Consider the following 13,143-nt stretch of genomic DNA (forward strand, 5'->3'; position numbering starts at 1 on the left):
GTCTCTAGAATTTACTCCGAATGGTGCCAAAAACAAAAAACATCTAGTGAACGGCAGTTCTGCAGACAGAAACGTCTTGTTGATGAGAGAGGTCAACGGAAAATGGCCAGACTGGTTCGAGCTGGTAGAAAGGCTACGGTGACTCAGATAACCCCTCTGTACAATTGTAATCTCAGAATGCACAACACATACAGCCGTAGTCAGCTAGTCGTTTCCACAAAATAAACCCCGACAGGGTGATCAGGAGCCCGACATGAAGCTGAGGACTCTTGTATCATTTTTTACTTTATTTTGCGATACCAACTGGCTGACTGTACTGCCAGGCGATTAAATTATTTAATTGTGATTAATCGCATGATTTTTACATAGTTAATTGTGATTAATCGCACGATTTTTCATAGTTAATCGCGATTAATCGCACGATTTTTCCATAGTTAATCGCGATTAATCGCAGATTTTGGAAGTGCTGAAATTTTACTCCGTCTATTTTTTATTTCCTGTTAAAATGCATTTGGTTCCTTCTTAGATAAGAAATCAAAACAATCAATGTAACAGTAATGTTTTTCCAAACAAAGCGTTGCACAGTGTAAAGACAGAAATGTGCTGAAATAGCACCAATTCAAGTAACATTAAACGTTTCCTAAATTCAAAGTGGGAGGTTGACTAAATGAAAGAACTAGTCCCCATAGGTCTTTGCTACAGCAATCGTGAAGCTGCATTTACATAAAAAATTAACACGTTAAACATTTTAAATTAATCGCATGTGTAAAAGCAATAATTCCGACAGTTCTTTTGTACTGTATACAGTAACTTGTGCAACTAGATCGTCCACGACTATCTGACCGAATGAGATGTATTCCATTGAAAACTAATGTATGAGTGCGAAGTGAGAAATATAAATGTTTGTTTGTCCTAAACTTTATTCAAAACGTCGGCTACTCTGGTTTGTGTCGGAGTTCAGATGGTGTTTAGTGACTGACATGGCAGACATGACTGTTTGACTGACTGCTCATTATCCAGCTTATTACACGACTGCTTGCCAAATAAGTAACAAAATGGACATGAAACATTGATTTTAGTTCAAATTATTTTTGTTGCTTACTTGTAGAGATCGCAGAGTGGTATGAGATGACTCGCAATACCCGGATGACCGGTCTGATATCACTTAATTGTTCAGAAGTTGATTGAGCAATCAGAATCGAGTATTTCAGAGAGCTTAGTAATAAATATTAATATTTCAACGCATCCAAAGCTTAAATTGCATCCGAAAATTCCGCATCCGCAGATGGTACTCCATGAAGCCCCTCTGTGACTCTCCAGTGATTTCCGGTCAGTCGTCCACCGTTGGTTTGATGCAGAGAAAAGGCAACTTCAGATCAAAACGTGACCTGGGTGAAAAGGGACCCAATTCTCTTTGCGTTCACACTGTCCCTGGTTTTAAAAGTGAACTCCGATCTCTTTTTGCTCCATTTCTGTGTTGATCTGGTCTTAGTTGCATTCAGTTGTTTTTTGGAAATTGAGATCTATAATATTAACTACAATGTTCATCGCTTATTTATAATTAGAAAATAGTAAAGTATTCCATACATATTTTATTTTTCACTTTGATGCACTGAAAGGCAGTCGGTTTAAACCCTCAAGCCTTTGGTTTCCTGAGATGTTCTCTGTAGTGCCTTGCTTAAAGGCATGATGTTAATGGTTCATGTCTGTGTGTGTGTGTGTGTGTGTGTGTGTATTTCAGAGGCACATAAGTGTGAGTTGAGTTGTCGCTCTAAGGAAACGGGTGAGATGGTGTTCATGAATCAAGTCATGCATGACGGGACGCGCTGTAGTTACTCCGATCCATTCAGTGTCTGTGCTCGAGGAGAGTGTCTGGTGAGAATCTTATCACACACACACACACACACACACACACAATTGTAATGTCCTATTCACAGTCGACTCATCATAGCACAGCATTTGTACATCATTAAAATATAAAGGTGAATTTGTTTGTGAGTTAAGGTGTATTCAAACCAATCCAAAATGAATTTGCGAAACAAACTGTCCACAAAAGCTCTATTCACACCAGGGATTAGCAAAAGAGCACTGTTACAGGAATACTCCATTTGTTATATTGTCCTGGTTTGAAAAATAGCAGTGAGGTTTGGCAATTCATTTAGCTACACCTGTAGTAAAATATGGCATGTCTTTTTATGCAACATTTTGCTTCGAGCTAAGTCCAGACGAACTGCCGAACCTTTGATGAGTAAAAATGCACATGAATACACTCCAGTGTTTTTATATTCATGCACAGTTGTGATACATGCACATGTAATAAAAGCAAACTTTCAAAAACTGACCGCGTTTATGTTTGTAGTGCAAGGGGTACATGAACTGCAACTATTTAGTTTTAAAGGAATACTCCGGGATTAATACAAGTTAAGCTTAATCGACAGTATTTGAGACATAATGTTGATTACCACAAAAAAGAACTTAGACTTTTTTTATCCCCTTTTCTCCCAATTTGGAATGCACAATTCCCACTGCTCAGTAGGTCCTCATGGTGGGGCGGTTGCTCACCTCAATCCGGGTGGCGGAGGAGAAGTCTCAGTTGCCTCCGCCTCTGAGACGTCAATCCGCGCATCTTATTACATGGCTCGTTGTGCATGACACCGCGAAGACTCACTGCATGTGGAGGCTCATGCTACTCTCCACAATCCACGCATAACTTACCACACGCCCCATTGAGAGCGAGAACCACTAATCACGACCACGAGGAGGTTACCCCATGTGACTCTACCCTCCCTAGCAACCGGGCCAATTTGGTTGCTTAGGAAACCTGGCTGGAGTCACTCAGTACACCCTGGATTCGAACTTGCGATTCCAGGGGTGATAGTCGGCATCAATGCTCGCTGAGCTACCAAGGTCCCCTGTCCCTCCTTTTCTTTAAAAAAAAAAAAACACAAATGTGTGTTCCAGTAAGACACTTACAATGGAAGTCAATGGGGTCAAGCCGTAAACGTTAAAATACTCACTGTTTCAAAAGTATAGACACAAGACATAAACAATATGTGTGTTAACATGATTTTACTGTGATAAAATCACTTACTAACTGCATCTGTGTAAAGTTATAGCCAATTTTACAACTTTGTTGCCATGACGACGTAATGCCATTAACCCTAATACCCAGAGACAACTATTTACAGCTCAAATAATACATTAGTTTTAACAGAAGAATTAATGTAAGTGCTTTTATAAAAATTATAAGCTTCACATTTCTGCCTTTAATTCCTCCAAAAATTGACCCCATTGACTTCCATTGTAAGTGTCTCACTGGAACCTCCATTTTTGCTTTTTCTAAAGAAAAGGTCGCACGAGTCGAAATTCATTTTTGTGGTAATCAATATTAAACCACAAATGCTGTTGATTGAGCTTAACTTGTATTGAACCTGGAATATTCCTTAAAGTATGCATACATTTCGACGTTGTGAAAGCGTATCTGCACGTCCAATGCCGGTGTTTTCCGGTTGATTAGCGGCACCAACGTGCTGGAATGTGCAATGGAGCAGTGACACTGGAAAAGTGACAAAAAGCTTGTAAAAAAAAAATTGTCAGTGGATTGTCGGTGGTGGATTTGTCAGACCCGGTGTGACTAGCAACGTAGGAATCCATTGTTCCTATTCAAAAGCTCTTTCACTTGTCTGCAAGTTGAAAATCTCTCACTTACCCTAACCATGACTTCTCAATATATGAAGGCAAATGAGATTTGAGAGTTTTCAGCGATTTTGTAGAAAGTCAGTGTATCTGATATGTTCCTCTCTCTCTCAGCATGTAGGATGTGATAAGGAGGTGGGGTCATATAAACAGGAGGATAAGTGCGGTGTTTGTGAAGGTGACAACTCGCACTGTCGCACCGTCAAACTCACTCTCACCAAAACACCGAAGAAGACAGGTACAAAAGTGATTATTTCAGCTACACTATTGGCACAAAAATGACACATTTAAAGTAACGAGAACAAGATGTTTTTGCATCACAGTAATGAGAATTCGGGTGGCAAATGTGCATAATTGTCATGAAAATAAAGTAACAATGCTTGTTGGTTTCATTGGTCTAATTTTCTTGATGCAAAATGTCATTTCTTATTTCGTTCCTTTTATTTTGAGGTGAAATATTCACCCATCTGATTGTGTCTTGAAAAACATACAATAATTTCTATTTAAATGCAATCACTTAAACTCTTGTTGTCTCGCTCTGTTTGTTAGGCTTGCTGAAAATGTTTGATATTCCTGCGGGCGCTCGACACATCGTGATTGAAGAGAACGAAACATCGCCGCATGTAATTTGTGAGTTTGTACTCATGGAATCAATTATTTTCTCTAGCGCCATAAAACCCAGGGCAGTCTGGCATTTTGAGACCAATTACTGTCTTCCGTGTGTGTGTGTGTGTGTGTGTGTGTGTGTACCATTGTAGCTCTTATTGTTTTGTTTTGTTGTGTTTTGTTTCTTTTTCAAAATCACATTAACATTGAGCTCCATTCAGCTCATGCTGCAAGCTTGATTTACTAATAAGAGAAAACAGTGTTTTGATGTAAGTTAAGATGAGTAAACAAGAAAAACTTATGGTCAACATGAAACGCTCTTCAAAAGTAATTTGTTGGGCAGTACTTGATTTTGTCCATGAGGAATCGATTGAATCGTAAAATAAATTGCCGTTAATACCAGAATGAATGAAGGTGGTTAGAGGGTTTAAGGATTTTTGACGTCGTTTTCTCCCTAATGTCCCATCTGTCTGTGCTTGTGTTCTTCAGCCATTAAAAATCAAGTCACAGGCAGTTTCATCTTGAACGCTAAAGATGAAGAAGCCAAATCCAAGAGCTTTATTGAGAACGGTTTGGAGTGGGAATATTCACTGGCAAATGGCAAAGAATCACTGAAGTCCATCGGGCCGCTCCATGAAGGCATCGTGGTGCTGGTAAGAAAGCCGTAGCGAGTCTAGCGTTTGAACAACAGGCTTTGTGTTCATAAATCTGGTGTTGATGTTGAGTTTGCCGCTGTGAGCAGGTCGTCCCACAGGCCGAGGACACCAAGATTAGTCTCAGTTACAAGTACATCATTCATGAAGATCTTCTGCCGGTCATCACCAACAACAACGTGCTTCTTGCCGAATTGGACACGTATGAGTGGGCGCTGAAGAGCTGGTCCCAGTGCTCCAAACCCTGCGGTGGAGGTGTGCATGATGTTATAACATATCAGTCATTAGAACAACAATTCTCTCTATGTTAGACTAATAAAATTGATGAAATAACCAGAAAAGTAACAGGGTTGACAATATTATAATTCATGTACTGTGGCCAATACAAGCCTTGTGATCTAGGCCATGATACGAAAAAAGTGCTTATTAGTACAAGAATTTAATGCTGGTGTTTTCTTAGAATATCCTCTTTTTAATAATCAATTAGTTTCCCTTCAAAATCATGGTAACAGGGTTGACTTTCGTGATAACAGGGTTGACATTTAAACCTCATCCAGTCCTTTCCATGCCAGATTCATTCAGATTTATAAGGAAATCGTTTTCTGTAGGATGCAGGGGGATATAGCTACATAAACGTAACAGGGTTGACAGTTTTAGTTCATGTAGCCATTTCTAGCCTTGTGCTTATCACACACCACAAAGTGATTATTAGAACAAGAATTGGATTTATATTTTTATATAAGACCCAATTTTCAACAATCAACTGTTTACCATGCAAATCCATGGTAACAGGGTTGACATTTTAAACTTTATTATTCTCGAGCCAGATTAATTTAAATTATAATGGAACTGTTTCTGCTGGGGTGCGGGAGGTTATAGCTACACAACGGGGTTGACAGTTTTACAGCTCATACAGCCATTACTAGCCTTGCGCTCATGTTCATGACACCGTAAAGTGCTTATTAGGGCATGAATTTAATTGTGATATTTCTAAAAATGTTCCCTAATAGAAAATCACGGTAACAGGGTTGACATTTTTCACTTATTTCCGAGCCAGATTCATTTTTATTCAAATAGAATGGATTTGTGTAGGGTGCAGGACGGTATAGCTACACAACGGGGTTTATAGTTTTACAGTTCATTTTGCCATTACTAGCTTTGCACTCAACATTACGTTGTTCATGACAACGTAATGTGCTTATTAGGGTATGGATTGAATGCTAATATTTCTACAAATATCCCCTTTTCAATAAAAACATTATTTGCGGTATAAAACCATGGTAACAGGGTTGACATTTTAACCTCATCCAATTCTTTCCGTGCCGAATTATTTTAAATGATAAAGGAATTGTTTTCTGTAAGGTGCAGGAGGGTATTGCTACATAAACGTCATGGGGTTGACCGTTTTAGAGTACATGTAGTCATTACTAGTCATGACACCATAAAGTGCTTGTTAGAGCAATAATTTAATGCCGATATTTCTTCAAATATGTTCTTATCCATAACAATTGTTTACCATATTTAAAACTTGTCCAATTCTTCCGTGCCCGATTAGTTTCGATGATAATGGAATATGTTTTTTTATTTTTGTATGTGGTAGTATACCTTCATAAAGGTAACAGGATTGACAGTTTTAGAGTTTAAGTATAGTTGCCGTTACTAGTTTAGCGCTCAATTACATCACACCACAAAGTGCTCATTAGAGCAAAAATTGGATTTGATATTTCTACAAAGACCCTGTTTTCAACAATCAACTGTTTACCATGCATATCCATGGTAACAGGGTTGACTATACAGAATCATGGTAACAGGGTTGACGTTTTAAACTTGTCCAATTCTTTCCAAGCTAGATTAATTTAATTTATATTGGAATTGTTTTCTGTAAGATGCAGAAGGGTATAGCTACATAAATGTAACAGGGTTGACAGTTTTAGAGTTCATGTATCCATTACTAGCCTTGTGCTCAAGTTCATGACACCATAAAGTGCTTATTAGGGCATGTCTTTAATGCTGATATTTCTACAAATATCCCCTTTTCAAAAATAAATTGTTTACACTAGAAAATCATGGTAACAGTGTTGACATTTTAACCTCATCCAATTCTTTCTGTGCCAAAGTATTTTAAATTATAAAGGAATGGTTTTCTGTAGGGTGCAGGGATGACATTATAAACTTGTCCAATTCTTCCGTGCTTAATGTTTTCCAATAATCTTTGTAATTATCAGTTGTTAACTATACAGAATCATGGTAACAGGGTTGACAATTCTTTCAATGCCAGATGAATTGAAATGATAATGGAATGGGTTTTTGTGTGCTCTCAGGTGTGCAGTATACTAAATATGGCTGTCGGATAAAAAGCGATGGTCGTTTGGTTCACAGGAATTTATGTGAGATCAGTAAAAAGCCCAAACCTATCCGTAAACGCTGTAATACAAACAACTGCAGCCAACCCACGTGAGTCCAACACAACTCATCTACTGCTGTGATAGTGACCCTCACTGCATCTGACTGTTTATTTGTACCTCAAACAAGAAATATTACAGTGTCAGCAATACTCTTGTGTGTAGGTGGGTTGTAGAGGAGTGGGGTCCATGCAGTAAGTCGTGTGGTAAACTGGGCTATCAGTCTCGGGTGGTTCAGTGTATGCAGCCGCTGGTGAACGGCACTAATAGACCCATGCATGCTAAATACTGCAGCGAGGAGCGTCCCGAGACCCAACGAGCCTGCAACACCAGTGCTTGTCCGTCACAGTGGAGGACTGGAGCCTGGTCACAGGTGTGTGTGTGTTTATTAGTATACATTTTTGAGTATTGTTTCTTTCACAGTTATGCAAAATGCTGCCGTATGGCTGGGAATGTGCTCTCCAATCAGAGGTTGCACTACCAATAATGATTAAATAACACCTTTGTTAACCACATATTTATATCTCTTATATAATCGCCAAAAAGGTTTACAGTATCCAAATGAAGGCCAAACACGTGATGGAGGCATTTGTTTCAGAATCAAAGCAAATATTTAATGTTCCTCTAAAAGGATTGAAGCCTAATTTTCTGCTTGGAATGAAAAACTTTCAAATATTATTTTTAATAATTGGATATTTGTGGATAAAGTTGTTTTATTGCAATGAACATGACAGGTCTGCCATTACTTTGGTTTTAAATCAAAAATGAACATTCATAATTTTTTCAGAAGTTTTTGAATCACTTTCCGTAGAAATGTGTATATCATGATACATATTTTTATCGACCAAATATTTAAAAAATATCACGGTTTGAATGTTTGCTTATGTCGCCCAACCTTAATTGCCATGTATCAGATTTCTGTATGGGAAAGCACAAAAATTGATTGCTTTTTCACTTCACTGTTGGCTAAACCTTCGTCAGTGATTTCTCGTCGTTCGGGTGAATGCTGTGAAAGAATCAAGGATGAGCCGCGTGTGTGTGTGTGTGTGTGTGAGCTGCTTTAAAGTGAACTGTATGTCACCGATTTGAAGACAGAATTTTGGAAAGAACAATGAAACCTTTCAGAAATGTCAAGCACATTTATAAACAACAGAAGTTGACCCAAAGTGCTTTACAGATCAAACAAATAAATAAATAATGACAGAGTGATATAAAAACAGACTGATATAAAGTTAAATATAAAACATAATAAAATAAATTAAAACTTTTAAATACAGCACCATGTATTAATCCATTTCAAACTAATCAATGATCTATTCAAAAGCTACAGAATAAAAATTCGTTTTCAAAGAAGATTTAAAAATGGCTAATGATGAAGTCGACTTCCCATGGTAAGGGAGACTATTCCATAGATTAGGACCTATCACAGAAAAGAAACGGTCACTTTTAGATCTATAGCGGCAACGAGGAACCCTCAATAGAAGTTGATCAGAAGACCTGAGCGCTCTGGTGGGGGAGTAAGGGTGTAGGTCACTGATATATTGGGGCACGAGACCAGATAGTACCTTGTAGACATAAATCCGAATTTTAAAATCGACCCTGAATTTCACGGGAAGCCAGTGTAGAGATGCTAAAACCGTCACACATCACTTCAATGCATATTTTGTTATTAGATAATCATGTGTTCCAATTTGAAGCAAGGGCATGCAAAGACAAATTTGACTATATGGAAACACGCCCCGTCAGCAGATACATCGTGTCACAGACGTCATATCTGTGTGTTAATGTTGAAAGTTATTCAAAATAACTAACATGTTTTTTTCAACTTTTGAGGGAATAAGGTCCCAGTTTCCACATATGTGGACATCATGTTTATCAGCGCGCTGACGTGCAAAAAATGAATGGATTTTTTAAAGCGGCATATCAAACGAAGCTAGAGACTCTACTCTTTACAACCAAACAGATTTCAATGAAAAAACGTAAAGAGGTTTCTTAGCAGAGGCACTTTTGTTGGCGCTGCGCCCGTAGATGTGCTTCACGTAAATCGACGTCATGCTGTTGTGTCACGTGATGTGGTGCGCCAGTTGTTTAACCCTTAAATGACAGTGTAGAGTCTTGCGAACAATATTCAGTCGGATTAAATCCATTTAAATTATGCGTTCCATATAGCCAAAATGCAACGTCCACACATGTGGACACGGGGTCGCACAAGGTTCATCAGCTGATAGTTATCAGTATCGGCAAAATCCACTATCAGTCGACCTCTAGTGTGAAGTGTATAATATCAGTAACATGAGCACATCGGTGATATGTTGCACTTTTCTTGTGATGTTGTCAGAGGAAGTGACATCACTGAGAGGGCGTGAAGAGTTCATCAGTCAAATCAAACGTCTGAATGATGACACTGACACACACACATGCTCTAGGGGCTTAAACGATATACATTTTTATATCATTTTTTATAGTTTATATTCACATACAACTTTGAGAATAAGGAACATGACTTAAGTGTGAAGATCAAACAGAAATGTGATTTAAGTAGACGTAAAAATAACGTAAATGTAACTCCGATCCAGAGAAACAAATAAAACCTGAAATACATTTGTGATTGAAGCTCTCAGTGGAATGATGTGTGAATACACAGTAATAACTGAAAGTGAAAGATGACTGTGTGTGTCGTGTTGTTTGTTGTAGTGTTCGGTGAGTTGTGGTGAAGGTATTCGACAGCGTCAGGTGATCTGTAGAGCGACTGACAACAGCGTGGGTCAGTGTGACTCTGACAAACCAGAATCTGTGTCCATCTGCAAACTTCCACCTTGCACAGGTAACACACATTGAACATTTAAATGGAAGAAGAGATGGGGAAGTAGTTTTCTCAGAATTTAAAATGGAATGTATTCATTAGAATATAAACAAGCACTTATAAAGTCGATTCCAGAGTCTAGAGCTGCCTTCCTAGACAGCATTTTAAGGCATCATGTTATGCAGCATAACTTTGCCTTCGGAGACGCCTTATCTTGGCCAAGTTCTGAGGTAGCATCACATGGATCAGACAATCTCAAAATGCATTGTGACAGTCTCAGTGAATTAAATCGGATGAGTGGAGAGAAATGTTGATTATACATATACGTAAATCTAACGTTGACTGAACTGCACTATGACTTACTTTCTAAATGAAATTGTGCTGTTTCTGTTGTTTTTTTAGTGGAGTCATCTTTGGCCAATCCCGCTGAAGATCTACTGGAGAATTTCACCACTGAGGGCGAGAAACCTCCAGAACAAACGCTAGATAAAATCTCTAGTAAGTGACTCGTCAATACACTCACTGGATTATGTTTAACACTCGATTAGCACTGATGCATCACTGATTTCAGGCTAACGACCCCTTTAAAATTTCCATCATTCTGTCTCAACTCACCAATGAATGAATGATAATGAAAGCCAAAGATTTTAATATTTACTGAGTAATCCATTATTTTGTAGAGGGGGGCCAAAATTACAATTTTCACCTGTGATTTTGGAGCAAAACTACAGGTCAAAAAATAACCTTAGAAAGGTGTCAGCACTGTGATTTTATTTTTACACAGAGATAGTTAGGTCCACTACTAAAATCAGTTGACTTCAGAAGCTCTTGTTGCATTATACGTCAATAGCACGAGTCCAAAAATGGGAAAAAACACTTTTTTGTGTCATTTTTCCAAAGTTGGAGTGCCTATAACTCCAGAAGTATTAAAGATATCCGAATATCCTTTTAGATGCTGGTTCAGAACAAACTTTTCTTTTTGTATCCTCATTTTTAGTTCCATATATGGTTAAGTCCCAGAGATATGGGGCTCTTAATGTGGCTCTGCGCGTACATTTTACCTGTTTTGAATGGGCGAAAACCAACCGTGGGACTCATGGTATGACGCTAATTTTTCTTGTCCAACAAAACAAAGGTCTGAAGTACAAATAATGTTGAAACTAGAAATGTACCTTTATTTATGCGCATTAAAAGAATGCCATAATCTCGGTTTTTGATTCCAACAATACACTATAAATAATACCTCTGTAAAGCTATAGTATGCATCACTAGGGGTCTAAACACCATTATTCTTTTTTATGCCTTAAAAGTGTCTGAACGTAAATCGTAGAGACCCCAAACATGGTGGGATGGTCCCAAATCTTATTGTATTTCAAACAATACCATGGTACTACCATAGTTCCTGTCCAAAAGCATCTTAATGCCATCTTTGCTGATTCATCTCCATGTCTCCCTCCAGATGAGCCATGTCTTGGTGATAAATCGATATTCTGTCAGATGGAGGTTTTGGCTCGGTACTGCTCGATCCCGGGCTATCATAAACTCTGCTGCGAGTCCTGTAACAGGAAGTTGGGTTTCAGTACAGTATCTCCAGACGCACACCCTCCGTTCTCATGGCTCCCGGATTTCACTTTCCCACCGTTACCTCAAACGAGCCCCGATCCGACACTACAGACTACATCAACCGCTCTGATCCAGACCACTAAAGCCAGCGGCAGGAGACTGTGGCCTACGCTATCTGACCTCACCGCTGCTGCCATCAGCCCTAAACCAGAGGTGGCACCCTCTCTCACTGCTCCCGTGAGCACCGGTGTCCCGTCTAAGGACATTAGAGAGTCCGTCACCTCTCCTCTACCTCTAGGGCTGAGTGTCAAAACCACCAGCCCGCCACAAGATGGACTACAGCAACAAAACACCACTTTAGACTCACTTTCTTCAACCAGGAGAAAAAGGGACAGATCCACAGGGGCCGAGAGGGGCCTTAAGAACAGGAACTCAACAGTCACATGATCATCGGCACGGATTGACAGCATGGCTGCATTGTAAAATAATAATTTTCTTAAAGGAATATTCCAGGTTCAATACCAATTAAGCTCAATTAAACCAGCATTTGTGACATATTATTGATTACCACAAAAATTCATTTTGACTCGTCCCTCATTTTCTTTAAAAAAAAGCAAATATCGATGTTCCAGTGAGACACTTACAATGGAAGTCAATGGGGTCAATCTGTAAACATTAAAATACTCACTGTTTCAAAAGTATAGACACAAGACATAAACAATATGTGTGTTAACATGATTTTACTGTCATAAAATCACGTGCCAATCTTTTCTGTCTAAAGTTATAGCCAATTTTTTACTTCGTTGCCATGACAACGTAAACATGAAAAAATACATGTTGAAAACATTTCCCCAGTAAAATTATTTTAACATCCTAAAAGCCCGATAAATATAAGAAATAGTTTATGCTTAAATATTTCAAAATTTATTTTTGTGTTGTTGGCAGAAAACTCACAAATAAATAAATAAATGTAACTTCTCAAATTAAATAAAAAAAATATTAATATAAATAATATTAAATTAATTACTTTTACATTTTAAATGTATAAACCAGATACATTTAACTGAGAATAAAAATTGCTTTAATATTAATATTTAATGTTTATATATTTTTTCTTTGTAGGTAGAATTTTTCATGTATTTCTCAAATTAAAATTAAATATTAAATTAAATTATATTACATTTAAACCCTAAAACAGCCGTAAGAATAAAGATTTAAACAACTTTACCACTCAAATAATACACAAGTTTTAAAAAAGTGCTTTTATAAAATTATAAGTGTCACATTTCTGTCTTTAAACCCTCCAAAAATTGACCCCATTGACTTCCATTGTAAGTGTCTCATTGGAACACTCCATTTTTGCTTTTATTAAAGAAAAGGAGGGACGAGTCGAAATTCATTTTTATAATAATCAACATTA

General features: G+C 38.0%; 1 protein-coding gene across 1 annotated transcript in view; it reads left to right on the top strand.

The window, feature by feature from the left end:
- The window catches only part of LOC127426644 (A disintegrin and metalloproteinase with thrombospondin motifs 14), an 83,083-nt gene extending 70,384 nt beyond the window's left edge, over nt 1-12,699 (top strand). Inside the window, exons 13-22 of the mRNA XM_051673582.1 lie at nt 1,742-1,875; nt 3,811-3,934; nt 4,246-4,326; nt 4,792-4,955; nt 5,045-5,210; nt 7,277-7,409; nt 7,523-7,730; nt 10,052-10,181; nt 10,563-10,658; nt 11,620-12,699. Coding sequence (XP_051529542.1) covers nt 1,742-1,875; nt 3,811-3,934; nt 4,246-4,326; nt 4,792-4,955; nt 5,045-5,210; nt 7,277-7,409; nt 7,523-7,730; nt 10,052-10,181; nt 10,563-10,658; nt 11,620-12,170 — 1,787 coding nt within the window. The 3' untranslated portion in view covers nt 12,171-12,699. The remainder of the gene's footprint in view (nt 1-1,741; nt 1,876-3,810; nt 3,935-4,245; nt 4,327-4,791; nt 4,956-5,044; nt 5,211-7,276; nt 7,410-7,522; nt 7,731-10,051; nt 10,182-10,562; nt 10,659-11,619) is intronic.
- Nucleotides 12,700-13,143: the final 444 nt, after the last annotated feature.

This window comes from Myxocyprinus asiaticus, chromosome 36 (assembly GCF_019703515.2).
Source record: "Myxocyprinus asiaticus isolate MX2 ecotype Aquarium Trade chromosome 36, UBuf_Myxa_2, whole genome shotgun sequence".
Classification (NCBI taxonomy): domain Eukaryota; kingdom Metazoa; phylum Chordata; class Actinopteri; order Cypriniformes; family Catostomidae; genus Myxocyprinus; species Myxocyprinus asiaticus.